Consider the following 15,533-nt stretch of genomic DNA (forward strand, 5'->3'; position numbering starts at 1 on the left):
GATCAGTCTGAGAAAACACCTACTTGCCTGGAAACCAGTGTTGAACAATGACCACAGTTAAGAGTCAGCCCTAATTAGCTCTTTCTCCCGTGTTCTCTGTTCAGTATTTATTACAACTCTGGCTACTATACATTTATGTCAGGTACCTAATGCTCCTTTAATAGAAAATCAAATCTAAGAAAGGATGTCAGCAAATTGGCAGACTAAGAGTCTCCTGATGTCCCCTCCTCTTATGGATGCACTGCATAACCACTTACACACAGATCAACTCCCTGTAACAGAAATCCAGAAACTAGTTGAGAGACTCCTAAACACTGGATGTTGAGAAAATAGCCACATTAAAACAGGTAGAAGAAGCTGAGACACATTCGTGCTACAAACACCACCACTAGCACAACGCCTTACAATTGGGAGGGAACCTAGCTTCTCCCTGAGGATCTAAGGGCTAGGAACAAACATCCGGCAACCCAAATTTTATGGCTGTGACCTGAGGTATTGGCTTCCAAGTCAACAGCTCTGAGATCCAGTGAGGTTCAGTATTCAAGAGTCCCCAAAGAGGCAGTTTCAAAGAGACACACAAGCGTTTCCAGCAGCTATTCCTCTGGGCTCAGTACAGAGGGAGCAAGCAAAACTCTACAGCTCCAATTTACTTCTCCCTGGAAGGGGCTGACAGCACACTTTCCTAGCTGCTCCCTGAGGGTCAAGCTTCTAATCTGGGAGAAAACAGGGCAGGTAGTTAGTCGTCCTCCGTGAGACTGAACAAGTGAGTGGGCACTTCCTGTGCCTTCTCTCCCCAGAAAACTAAAAGCTTCTCATCTAAAATAATTAACATGGCAAGGTTTCCCATTCTCATCATTTCTACTCAATATAGTACTAGATGTATTACCAAGAGTAAACAGACAAGAAAAAAAAAAGCACCCTAATCAGAAAGGAAGAAGTAAAGTTATATTTTTGCAGATGACAGGGTCCTATACAAAGAAAACCCTAACTACTTCATCAAAACAGAACTATATCTAGGTTCAATAAAGTTCCAGGATGAAAATCAACTTACAAAAATCATTGACATTTTTTACACCAACAACAATCTATCCAAAAAGGAACTCAAAGAAACAATCCCATTTACAATAATACGAAAAAGAACAAAATACTTAAGAATAAATTTAACCAAGCAAATAAAAGATCTGTACACTGAAAACTACAAAATATTGATGAAGTAAACTGAAAAACACACAAATAAATGGAAAGATCTTCCATGTTCATGTTTTGGAAGAATTAATATTGTTAAAAAATCCACATTACAGAAAGCAATCCAAAGATCCGATGTAATCTCTATCAAAAATCAAATGGTATTTTATACAGAAATAGAAAAACTATACTAAAATTTATATGGCAACACAAGATACCCTAAGTAGACAAAGAAATCTTGAGAAAGAAGAAGGCATAACAATTCCTGATTTCAAAATATTACAAAGCTATAGTGATCAAAACAGTATGGTACTGGCATAAAAACATACACATAGATCAATGAATCAATAGAGAGCCCAGAAATAAACTCAAACATATAGCCAACTAATTTTTGACAAGGGCTCCAAGAATACGCAATGGGGAAAGGACAGCCTCTTCAATAAATGGTGTGAGAAAAACTGGATATCCACATGCAAAAGAATGAAACAGACTTATAGACCGCCCCCCCAGACACACACATACACATTCGCAAACACAATCCTCAAAAATAAAGACATAAATGTACGACCTGAAATTTCACAGAAGAAAATATAGGGCAAGCCTCCTTGATAATAGCATTGGCAATAAATTTTTGAATATTGACACTAAAAGCTCTGGTGACAAAAGCAAAAATAAACAAGTGAGAATTTATCAAACTAAAAAGCTTCTGCGCAGCAAAGGAAACAATCAATAAAATGGAAAGTCAACCCAGAGATTAGGAGAAAATATTTGCAGCCATACAGCTCATAAAGGATTACTCTCCAAAACACATGAATAGTCATACAACTCAACAGCAAAATCAATAAATGACCCAATTTTAAAAATTGGCAAAAGTTCTGAATAAACATTTTTTTCCAAAGAAGACATACGAATGGCTAACGGGTATATGAAAATATATCTCAAAGTTACTGATCGTAAGAGAAATGCAAATCAAAACTCTAATGAGATGTCACCTCACACCTGTTAGAAAGGTTACTGTCAAAAATAAAATAAAATACAAGATAACAAGCAATGGCAAGATCGTAGAGAAAAGGGAACCCTTATGCACTGTTGATAGGAATGTAAATTGGTACAGCCACTATGGAAAACACTCTAGAGATCCCTCAAAAAATTAAAAATGGAACTACCATATGATCCAGCAATCCCACTTCTGATATATACCCAAAGGAAATGAAATCGGTACCTAAAAAAGACATCTGCACTCTCATGTTCACTGCAGCATTATTCACAATAGCCAAGATACGGAAACAAATTGTTTGCAGAAGAATGGATAAAGAAATTGTGCTATATATACATAAAATGGAATATTTTTCAGACTTAAAAAAAAGATATCCTGCCATATGCAACACCAAGGGTGAACGTGGAGGACATTATGCTAAGTTAAATAAGCCAGACTCAGAAAAAAAAAACAACTTCATGTTCTCAATATATGTGGAATCTAAAATGTCAAATACAGAGAAACAGAGTAGAAAGGTGGTTAGTAAGGGTGAGGAGGTGTTGGAAATGAGGAGATGTTGGTCAAAGTGTACAAAGTTGTGGTTATTTAGGAGTAAGTCTAGAGATCCATGGTACAGCATGATGACTATAATAATACTGTCTTTAATAATGTAAATTTACTAAGAGTTTATTTTAAGTGCTCATCATGAAAAATGAACTGCATGAAAGAATATGTTAACTGACTATAGTAATCATTTCACTATGTAAATGTAAATAAAATCATGTTGTACACCTTAAATAAAATTTAATTAATTATTGCTACTTTACATCCTTTGTGTCATAGCATGCTAATACTCAGCAAATTTCAAGCCACACCTCTCTATGTATGTTTTGAGCTTTCCTTGTCTACTCAAAAATAGTCAATGCTGCCTACTCAGAACATTATAATGAAAAATGATATACCCCTGTGGTTCACCACTTGGACATGAGTACCATGAAGAAAAGAATTCCTCATGTTTATGTTTTATAAACTATGGTGGATATAGAATAATTACTGTGGCAATAACTAATAGAATACAATACGTGATAAAATATGATAGATGTCATTGAAATAGTCCATGAAAAAATATCTGTTCAAGGCACTGTCACGAATGTCTGAAATCTATTAATTTTGTTAAACATGGTACTTTTTATGAAATGATTAAAAATGAAATAGAGATGAAGAGTTTTAGAATGTGAAGTATCTAATCTTGTTGTGAACTAGTCTATCAGGTTACACTGAACCTTAAACATAGGCCAAGCAAGAAGAGAACACTGAGAGCTTCTATGTGAATGCCACTGAAATTGCAAGAAAAGTTAGGTATGGACTGCAAAGACCAACTGTTTTCATTTAAAGTATTACCTTTCTTAGACTCCAGTTAAAAGTCCCTCCATATCGTTCTCCTAGTATCCAGTAATTATTAGTTACAGAAAATAACAGTACTGAAATATTTTCATCACTATAACAAAAATAAAAACAAAAAATAGGTATTCAGATTTTCCAAAAAACACATTTTACACCTACTTAAAAGTTAAATTTTAATAGATCATTATATTCATTTTTTAAATAAAGCGCATTCGTCCACCAATTCTAGGGAAACTGTTATATTTTCATATTCTAAAAATTGATGTAAACTGTAACAAATTCAATGTTATTTTTACCTTATTCTACCTCCATAAATTCAACTACAATTATTTTTCCTATTATTACAATCTCCTACTATTTGAGAACATCTTCAGCTGAAAATGTATGTGAAAAGCCAGGCAAGGAAATCCAGACTCATCTGCTTTGTATCTCTTGTCCCCTACAGATAAGACTAAAATATTCTTCTACAGTATAATTCCCTCAGTTTATATTTCTCCACAGTGCAACCCCTACAGCCCGTTCTAGAGGACCCAACCCTGAAATGAGAGTCGGGAGACCTCAATTCTAGCCCCAGCTCTCAATCCGAGTGTCTATGGCTTTGAACAACCCATTTAACCATCATACATTTCAAAGTTCTCTCACTGGAAAAAAACAAACAAACAAACAAATATTTTTAATACATACTCTTAGGAAAATAATTGAGAAAAGATATTTTAAAGCGACTGACAATTTATCTTTTCTGGAAATGTAATATACTTCTAACTTCTACTACATGTTCAAAAATATCAATACCTAACTGACTGTTTTACAGATCTTGGCTTGTTTCCTAAGTGTATTCCACCCCACCCCACCCAAAATGCAGAATTCAACCACAGGAACTCCAATTTTTATTTATTAATTATTTGCTTCTCTCCATTCCCCTCACTTCACTCTTTCTCTTTCTCTCTGCCAGTACTAAGTTTGGAATTGAGAATCCTATAGAATAAAATCTAATTAATCATCCAGCTTCTGGAAAGCAGAATTATTTTATTTTACCACATTTACCATACTATTTAGGGTGACATTTCAACATTCGTGAGTCATATCTCTGACCCAAAGTCCACAACAAATCAGATCAGTCCTGTTTCTGCCCCTCTAGAAACCTCTGTGTACACCAGCCCTCTGCTGATACCTCTATTAGAGCTCTCAAATACTGATCAGTGGCAGACAAAATGTCCATGTCTACTTCCGTCTAGGTTTAAGTTGGTTTCTAAAGAGTGCTACTTTCCAACAAAGCGACAGACCATGGCGATGAAGCGTCTCCTGGGACTAAGAGCTGAACACTGAGGGAAACTGCTGGGAGGAAGTTCACAGGTGCCCCCAGTTGGCTCGGAGACAAACCTAATGAAGTGCAGCAGTGGCTGAATTAGCAATGTGGAGCTGATGGATTCCCCCCAGGAGCTCTGTGCATTAGAGTGTTAATTGCTGTCACCACTCCTAGTCCTCTTATGCTGCCCTTTTCTTCCTTGGTAAGCTATTCTCTCCATCCTCCTCAGCCCACAACAATCCACTGAAGCCTAAGGTCACTCTTAAAAAGTCACTGAAGCCAGTATTCTGAGGTTTTAGGATATCCTCCTCAAGTCCAAACCTGACTTTTATTACTCATGCCCTTATTCTAGTGAGCATGAATAGGCCTGCATCCAAATCCTGTGGAAAACAAAACACAACACAACAATTATCCCCTTAGGCTCCAGGATGCCCTCATCTCTTTTTCAGAAGATAAGAGCATTGTGCTTCAGTCTCCCCAGGTACGTGCAAAGGGACTAATAGACTGCTGTGAGCATTGCAAGGACGGCAGGACACCTCCACACGTCTCATAGTACTATTCAAGTTTTTAAAAAAATAACATTGCATAAAAAGATTTAAGATTTCAAATAAGATCCCAAAAAGAAGATGAAGAGAATGTTATGATTTACAGGGGGGAAAAAAAAAAAAGGCAGAGGCAGAAGGAAGGTCATCTGAAATCCTCAACACAGAGTGTTAACTTTCTATGCCTCTTCAAATCTTTAATATTTATGAATAGATTCAATGTAATTTTGATACAAAACAGTAACATTACCACTCTCTGATATATTTATGCTCAGGTGCTCTTTAAGTGAATAATTTATCCATTTATTATCTGCCAAGTAGAATACCAGTAACTCTCAATACCGCCATTTACAGATCCATTCATTTACCCAAGGCTCCATCATCACATCAATACTCATTCTTCCATTTGCTCATATGCTCATCCGCCCATTTATGCATTCCATCAGTCATCCACATAACCTATCTATAGCCCTAATGTCCATTAATTATCCATCAAATCCTTTTACTCACCCAACGTATCATCCTTCTGCTTATCCACTAATTTACTCCATCATGGTACCATAGCCTCTGATATTACAGCACCCAATGACTATAACAAAGGTTCTGTGATAGTCCAGGAAATAGAAACTAGAGATGCTTCTCATTCCTCACCTGAATTGCTGAACTCACATAGAATTTTCTCTGAAGAAAGCTAGAACAATTCCAAGGCTGTGAAGACTTTAGTCACAGTATCCAGAAGTTCACATGACTACTGTTTTCCTCCACTCATCTGCAGACAGCAAACTTGAACTCCCAAATTCCAAGCTTTTAACAGGAACTCCACAGCACTCTCAGTCACTCCTGCTCAAAACTATGGGAAATCTTTCTTCTCGTTCACCCTCTATTCTGTACGTTATATTAACTCATTTTGAAACCAGAAGTCCTTATGACTTGGATTAAATTTAGATTTAAATTCTAACTCTAGAAATCATTTCTTTATAGCAACACTTACTTTGAAACATGTCATATAGATCCTTCCTTTCCATTATTAATACTGCTTGTTTCTTATTATTTTAGTATTTGTACCTAAGAGCCTTTCGAAGAGTGATAGGCTTCATTCTCCCGACTTACTAAAGCAGAAATTATGCAAACAGAGTCCAACAAACTGTGTTTTAATGAGCATTACAGGTATTTCAGAATAAAATTTGAATAAAATAAAATAGAATAAAATTTGAAGATACCAGAACAATTCATTCTATAGACCACTTTCATGTTACTATTTCATTACACTTTATTCTACCATTATCAACCTCACAAAGATCTGATCTAAAGTCTCTAATGATTTAATGCCAAATCTCAACTGAGAGTGAAGAGCTTCAAAGTCAACCACAATCTAAGTTCTTCCATGCTTCTCCCATGTGAGCTCCCACCCATCCTTCAATTCTGCTGTCCCCCAAACAGGAAATGCTCTCTCCTCTGCCCAGAAAGGTCATCTAATAGGTGTTTACCTAGAAATTGAATTAGTTTCTTCAAGAAGCATTTTTGACACACACTAATATATACGATCAACATGTATGCTTGGATTTGCAAAAACAAAAAACAAACAAACAAAAAAACCCAAAAAACATAAATATAACAAATTATTCCATCCTAGGCACTATGCATATAATTTGGATAAGTGACTTACAGAAGAGTCGTTTGTTTGACTTAAAATACCTTGGCCTAAAAGTATTATTTGCAACTGTTATAGTATATAGCTAAAATAGCACCTATTTCCCCCATTTCACTTTGTCTGTTAACAGACCTTCAAAGAGTAATTTAGCTTCTTTCAGATTCCATTTAGGTTGTAAAGGAGAAAAAAACATTACTTCTACCTTAAACAAAAAAAGACCAGATAATCTATAAAACCAGACAAAGCCTCCTTCATGGTGCAGGTCTGGTGAAAGCAGCCACAGCCTCTGCAGTAAGCAGGGACAAACTCCCACCACTGAATCTGTCCTCCTTATGGAACAAAGGCCTGAAGCCACTGGGGAAGGGCAGCAAACCCTGTTTCCCTCAGAGACAGATGAGGACTCACTGCTGAGGGAAGAGAAGAGGGAAAAAAAAAATTCTCATGTAGGGGGTCCTTGGGGTGGGAAATCACTCTGTGTTCAGACCACGATCCCCATGTCCTCACTCTGTGGCACAGCAAGAGCACAAAGAAAGCCCCCACCCTGAGGCATAGGGACACAGGGAGAAAGGACCTGCCTAAGACTGAGATAGAAGCAGGACAACAAATAATAATCCCTCATTCTCCATCACCCGCTGAGCGGGAACTGAGGGACAAAGAACACATGTTTACCATGGGGAGAGGCAGAGTGTGGGCAGACACACTCTCTGACAGTCCCATGGGGAGAGCTTAAAACTAAGTGTGGAGCAGCAATACTGGGAAAAACCCTGCAACCGCTGTAGATGCCACCTAAGCGCAAGTAATGCTGGAGAAAACCAGGTGTCGGTGCACTGAAGATAACCACAACAATGACAAAACTCAATCCCAGCTCAACCATGACTACACTGATCCCCACAATCTCTCCCACCTAACAAGACTACGGGACAAACAGGAGATGTGCCCATTGCAAAGCATAATACTGTTTTATTTCAGAGTCTATCATCCTACACACAGAATGTCTGGGTTTCAATCAAAATTAAAAATCAGAGAAAAGAAAAATTACTGTCCCTGGACAAAGCAATTAACAGAACCAGAATCAGATATTACTTGGGTATAGGAACTATCATACAGAGGATTAAAATAAGTCTCACTAATAAGTCACAGGACCTAGAAGATGAATGTCCTGTATAAATGCATGAGTAATTTCAGGAGAGAACTGAAAACTACATAGGAGAATCAAACGGAAACGCTGGACATGAACACAGTAACAGAGATGAAGGAAGCTTATCAGAAGCAACAATTAGTGAGGATAAAGATAAGTCAATAGAAATTAGCAAAACTGAAGCACAAAGAAACAATAATGATAAAAAGAGAATATCCAATATCAAACAATCTATAAGACAATCATGTCACCTAACATACATACAATTAGAAAGTCTCAGAAAGTAACTTGAGACAGAAAGAGTACAAATATTTAAAGTGATAATGGAGAGGAAAATTATGAAAGTAATCACAGCACAAATTTAAGAAGTTTAGCTAAAAAGAATAACTAAAAACAAACAAAGCAAAACCTAGACACATCATATTCAAATTGCCAAAAAGCCAAAGTAAAGTAAAAAATTTTGAAGGCAGCCTGAGGAAAAAAGACACCACATAGAGAAAAATAAATATCCAAATCAAATTAGATTTCTTGTCAAAAATGATCCCAGTCAAAACAAACAGAGTGACATTTGAAGTCTTGGAAGGAGATTGGGGGAACTGTCAACTGAGAATTCTTTATGCACAAATTTTTTGAGAATTTAGAAAAAAATAATTTCCAGACAGACAAAAACTAAATGAATTCATTACAAACTGATCTAGACCACCAGAAATGTTAATGGAAGTTCTTCAGGCAAAAGAAATACAATACCACACAGAAAATTGGACCTACACTCAAAAAAAGTGAGGAGGAGAAAAAGGAAGAAGGGAAAGAAGAAAGGATGAGGGAAAGGAGGAAGAATTACCATCACCATCTTGAAGATAGTGAAATTGAAGGCTAACATAAAATTCCTTTAAAAATTTTTAACATACAGTCAGATAATTATCTGATGCAAGAAGAATGTATTTACCAGCAGACTTAATATGTTTATACCTTATGTGAATGTCCAATGTATGACAATAACACAAAAATGGGAGGGAGCAAACACGTAGAATCTGTTTCAAGGTTCTTATGGGACACATGAAGAGATATTGAACCATTTATAATCAACTGTGATTAATTTTAAAGATGTATCATGTAAACCCTAAAGATGTATCAAAAAGATGTATCAAAAAACCCTTAAAGTTTTTTAAGTGGTGTAAAAATAAGCTAATAGTAATGATAAAATGCAATAAAAACACAATTATTCAAATATCATGTGAGAAATAAAAAAATGAAAAAAAAAACACATGGACAAAAAAACTAAGAAGACTGTAGAGTAAAATCAGAATAACCATAATTACATTGAATGGAAGTGGTCTAGCAGACACTAAAATTTGAGATTATGAGATTAGATAAAAACACCAGATTTAATTATCTACAAGAAAAGACACAGATATGTAAAACAGATGAAAAAGATATGCCATGAGAACATCAATCAAAAGAAAGCTGGAGTACCTATATCAATATCAGACAAAATAGATATAAGAACAAAATATATTATCAGGGATAAAGAGCAACATTGCACAATGAAGAGAGTCAATTAAGAAGTCATAAATGTATGTCAATCCTAAATGTATATGCACTAACAAGAGGGTTCTAAATTTGATAAAGCAAAAACTGATAGAACTAAAAAAAGAAATAGATAAACCCACAATTTTAGTTGAAGATTTCAGCAACATTTGCTCAGTAACCAAGAGGAAGTATACAGAAAAGTAAGGATATAAAAGACTTGAAAAACACCACCAAACAACCTGATCTAATTGACATTAATAGACCATAGCTCCCAACAGCAGCCAAATACACATTTTTTTCAAGCTCACTAAAAATATTCACCAAGATAGACTACATTCTGAGCCATAAAAAGCTCCCAAAATACTTTTTAAAACTTGAAATAATACTAAGTATGTTTTTATTTTTATTTTTTAATTTATTTATTTAAACTAAGTATGTTTTTAAACAAAAGTGAAATTAAACTAGAAATCAATAACAAAAATATATGTAAAACTCCAAATATGAAAAAACTAGGCAATCCACTTCTAAATAATTCAAGGATGAAAAAAGAAAAAAACAATGGAAATTAGAAAATATTTTAATTGCATGAAAATGAAAAAAATCAAAAATTGTCAAATACAACTAAAGGAGTATTTAGAGAGAAACTTAGATAATGGTATGCTTATATGAGAAAACAAGAAAAGCCCTAAATCAATCATTTAAACTTCCATCTAAAGAAATAACAAGATGAACAAATTGAACTCAAAGAAGCAGATGGAGGAACAAAATAAAGATAAAGGCAGAAATGAATAAAGTTGAAAAAGGAAAAATAAAGAAATATCAATGAAACCAAAGACTGACTCTTAAAAGACTGAATTGATAATTGCATCCACATTTCAGAAGTTAGAACTTGGTCCCATGGCCTCACTGCAAGGGAGGCTCTCATTTAGTCTGCATACCAGTTAGAACAAGAAATGAGTTCAATGAAGAACTCGCTAGTAGTCTCTCTGCCACATGCATGGGCTCTGACTTGATAAGGCTACATTTGAAATCATGTGCTTACTTCATACCTCTACAATTTAAAAGAAATCTTTAGAATATTCAAACCCTATGATACAGTAATCAGGGGGATCACTTCATAAACTATGTAAATGTCTAACCAATGTACTATATACCTGAAACTAATAAAAAATGATTGATAATAATAATTTTTTAAGATTTTAGCATCATGCTCTGAAATGCTTGTCAAATGTCTAGAATTATTGCTGGAGCCACTCGCAGAGGGCAGGTGTCCTTGCTGAAGCTACTGAACACAAGAACCTCATTTGAGAGGGATAATTTTCAGTGTTACCACACACTCACAAAAACCGGTAATATCTGCATTCACCAGGCAGAGTTTGTTTTACAGGTGTTAGGAAACCTGTGGGACCTCCGAGGTCCTACAGTCCCAATGAACTCTTTGAGCTGTAAGTCTCTCTGACGGACTGATTTGGCCAATTCAAATTTCTGGCAAAGAGAGGCAAAGGGAGGCTAACCCTGAAGGTCCACGACAGCTCCACAAATCCCTGCAGGAACTGCAGACTCTCTTTGCTCAATCCTGCTTTTTCTTTCCTCTTACAGGTAGTAGTCCCCAATAAACTCCTGCATTAAAAAAAAAAAGCAAACCCCATAGAAGAAAGCCCTTATTGGTAGAAAGTCTGAAACCATGCTAAGGAGTAAATGTTGAGGAGCATTTGGCCTCATCATTTCCTCCCCCAGTGTCATCTCAGAAGGATCCCGTAGCAGCATGCAGTCTTCAGCTTCAACAGACCAGATAACAGAATCTGATCCAGATTGGAGATAGAGTTTGCTTTTAAATTGATTTGCTCTTAATCCAAGAAAGAATTAGTACAAAGAATATTTTTTAATGTAGGTAGGGAACATGTTGTATCTCATAAAAATTCCTTGTAAGTAACAATACCTGCAGCCCATGCAGTAGGACAGTAAGTCAGTAGCACCACATTATACCATAAGAGGCAAAGACTTCTCTAATCTATGAACTATGTCATCAAGGCCTTAATCACTGGTTATCCAGCCTCGAATTTTTTATTGTAAAAACACCAATGCAATCTCCCCTTTATCTGCATCTGTGCTTCAAGACTCAGAGTTTTCCATATTTGTCTGTTTGACGGTTTATCATAAGAAGGCCAGTCAGGTCAGAGTGCCATGGATGCCAGCTTCCAGAGCACCTCAAAGAAAGAGAAGACTCTCCAAATGGTTCATCTGCAGTACAAACAATTCTGCTACTTGGTCCTTATGACCCCATGTTTCAACTGGTACTTGAAGTTTCTATGGCAGATTGGGATGCTGAATAAAGCCTGTGGGGAGACTCGATTGAAGAATCAAAGTGCTGATCCATAGGGTTTAGAAAAAAAAAAAAAATTATGCCTTTGTCGAGGTAGCTGCTCTTTCGAGAAACAGACCTTGCTTATTATTGGACCCTAACAGGAACTAAATGGCTAGCCATGGGAAAGTGGTCACCATGCACTGGAAGCTGTCCATCAACGCCTGCTTTGAGAAACAAACCATAGAGCAGTATATATGGAACGAGGCCTAAGCAGATCCTGAAGACTCAAGAAACTGTCATAAACAGCTTATACTCCCATCATGTCTATTCCTAACATATTGACACTGTGCCTTCAACCCAGAATATGGCCTCTTACATTAACTTTATGACTTTAACTGAGAAGGTGTTGACCTGAAAGATCATGAAGAGAAGAATTTTGAACAATACATTTCACCATCAGTTTGCCTGGAAGGAAGATAACATGAAGCCACGGTACGCACTGATTTAAAGGCCATGCATAATCTTTGCCTAGATTTAAAAGATGAAGTTCAGAGGATTGGGACACAGCTTTAGGAAAGAAACAGGAGTAAATCTGTGTGTGTTCCACATGATTTCTCAAGACAAAGGAGGTTCTGTTTTCATCTGGACAAGAATACAGGCATACTGTAGCAGTAAGTCAGCCTCATTTCCCAAGCATACTAGTAGTCATGGTGGCAAAGGTGATAGCTATTTATGTGTTCAGCTTATTGGATTTCATCTGGCCAAGACTAATTCAACTCTACCATTAGTGACTATCCGTCTTGCCAAGAGCAGAACCAACTCTAACCTCCAGTAGAATACAGTACTCAGATTGTGGTCTCTAAATTTCATTTCCACCAAAAGGATCAATGCTTCTTAGAGAAATAATTCCAATTATAAAACAGGAAAGGTAAATGATGTGATTATAATATTGTATCACACCAGAAAGGAAGGAAGCTATTAAAGATTCTAAAGTCATATAGAAATAAAACTAAGTGGTCAGTTTGAATAGGCTCTTTAGTAGTCAGTTATGACCCCCTTCAGATGTTCTCCTCCTATCTCCAGAACCTATGAATATGAATGCCTTACAAGTTAAAAACAGTGTAATATTATACAGGTTTACTTCTATGTTAGCAATGCATCTATAATATTTCCTAGTTCCAATATGCTTCTTAATTTAAAGTAAACCCTTGAAAAGAAAAATAGAACACTGTTCACCTCTTGACAGAAGTATATGCCACCATCTAGAAAGTACTCTTGCCAGAAAAAGCACACTCAGATCTGATTAAATCTCTAGCTCTAACAGGAAATACAGGGTCAATGGAACATGCAAAACTACATTCAAAAATAGAATGTCATCAAAAAGTCCTGACTGCTTGGAAATCTAGCTGGGAAAAAACATCTTGTTTTATTTAACAAATAATTCCAAGGGGGGAATTACCCCTCCAGCACTCAAGACAAGTACATTATGTCCACATGAAGGTCCTGCACAAAAGCATTTTAATCAGCTTGATAGAAACACTCTCCTCAGAACAGTGACTCACACAATGCTGGATGTGGTTACCTGCCTTTTTTTAAGTGATTCTAAAATGTGAAAAAATTTTGTTCCCAATGGAAACACAATAACCTTGTACAAAATGTGGATGCAGTGGTCCAAATTAAGTCCATGATAGGTCTATGATTACAAATGATGTAACAAGTCAAAACAGTAAATGGCAATTTTTCTTTCAATTACTCTCAGATCATAGGAAAGGAGGCTGAGTAGTTATGAAGTCGTTACAGCAGTGCTTAACTCTACCGAACATGCTGCTATGAAAGAAAAAGACTCCCACATCTCACACCCCAATCCAACTCCTCAGCCCCCTAACCCACACAATCAGTACTTGTTTCGTTATCTCCTTCCCGGTTGCCAGGGCAATGCAGTTGATGACTGTCATATCTGAGTTGGGTGGGAGAACACACAGGCAAAGCTCTTTTCTCTTAATGATGTTCATGATTCATCAAGTTGCCAGTTTTGACGTTAATCCAGATAATTTCCCTAACAGTTTCTGCCAGGCCCCCTTCACCTCCTTATTCCTTAGACTGTAAATCATAGGGTTCAGCATGGGTGTCAAAATGGCATAAAAGAGAGAGATCAGCTTCTCCTGAAGGACAGAGGGGCCGGAGCGGGGCTGGATGTAAGTGAAAATGGCCATGCCGTAGCACAGGACAACCACTGTGAGGTGAGAGGCACAGGTGTGGAAGGCTTTCTTTCTTCCTTCTGTGGACTGAATCTTTACAATGGTGCTGATGATCTTGATATACGACAAGAGAACCAAACAGAAAGGTGTCATCAGCAAGACAATGCTAGAAACCGTAATTGCAATCTCATTGGAAGAGGTGTCCACACAGGCTAGTCTGACCACAGCTAAGAGTTCACATGATATATGATCAATAAACTTGTTTGCACACATGGGCAGCTGAAAAGTGATGGCGGTCTGCATGAGAGAGTTGATAGAGCCACTGACCCAGGATGTGATGGCCAACCTAGCACGGAGCCCTCCATGCATGATGATCGAGTATCGCAGGGGGTCACACACAGCCACATAGCGATCATAGGCCATCACTGCCAGTAGAATAAACTCAATCCCACCCAAAGCCAAGGAGAAAAATAACTGGGATGCACAGCTCACGTATGGGATTACTTTATGTTCTGCAAGAAGGTGCACCAGCATCTGAGGGACGATGCTTGTGGCATAAGAGACATCAACGACGGAGAGGTTGGTGAGAAAGAAATACATGGGAGTGTGGAGCCGGCTGTCCAGTCTGATCAGAAGAACAATGAGGAAGTTTCCCAGCACTGTCACCAGGTATGTGATGGAGAATAAAACAAAGAGAGGGACCTGAGTGTCCCAGTCACTGGACAGGCCGAGGAGAATAAACTCTTTTGCCCACGTCTGGTTATCTGTTCCCATTAAAAAATGTGAGGATTATTAATCTGCAGAGAGAGTCAGAAATAACAGAAGCTGTTGAATCAAAGAACCATAAAAATAATTTTTTATGAATACCTGCTATATACAACTGGCCAGCCTTAGCCAGATGTTTCAGATCATTTATGGGCCATCATGACAGGCTATATCCTGATATTTATTATATGTATTTTGCATCAGAACAGGCCAGCACCTTGAAAAGGACATGATGTGTTTTCAGGGAGACCCAGTTAAAGCTTGGATATAATGCAGTGCAATTTTAGGAGCTCTACGTTTTTACCAACTTACCTCAGATTAAAGGTGAAAAGAGCTTGGTAGGTAACAATGACAGATAAAATGGTAAACAATGAAGAAAACCCAGTAGGAAAGTTACAAAAACTACCTTAAAAATGTCAACCAGACCCATCTTGATGAAATGGGTAAAGTTATTTACCCATTTCAAAAGGAAATATTGGGAAGAGGCTGGTGCTTGTAAAAAGATCTGGAATTAGAGAACCTAGATTTGAAAT

The 15,533-nt window shown here is 37.0% G+C and overlaps 2 protein-coding genes across 15 annotated transcripts in view; both read right to left on the reverse strand.

Annotated features, from left to right (window-relative positions):
• Positions 1-15,533, reverse strand: part of LOC102894895 (olfactory receptor 2A14) — a 311,951-nt gene that overhangs the window by 92,595 nt on the left and 203,823 nt on the right. The window lies entirely within an intron of this gene.
• LOC102893152 (olfactory receptor-like protein OLF3) lies at positions 14,056-15,009 on the reverse strand. The gene has a single exon (XM_006910447.1). It carries the CDS (start codon positions 15,007-15,009, stop codon positions 14,056-14,058), a length of 954 nt encoding a protein of 317 aa, XP_006910509.1.

This window comes from Pteropus alecto, unplaced genomic scaffold (genome assembly GCF_000325575.1).
Source record: "Pteropus alecto unplaced genomic scaffold, ASM32557v1 scaffold22, whole genome shotgun sequence".
NCBI classification, from domain to species: domain Eukaryota; kingdom Metazoa; phylum Chordata; class Mammalia; order Chiroptera; family Pteropodidae; genus Pteropus; species Pteropus alecto.

Excerpts from the sequence above, each read along its gene's own strand:
- LOC102893152 (XM_006910447.1), bottom strand. The coding sequence starts at position 15,009 with ATGGGAACAGATAACCAGACGTGGGCAAAAGAGTTTATTCTCCTCGGC.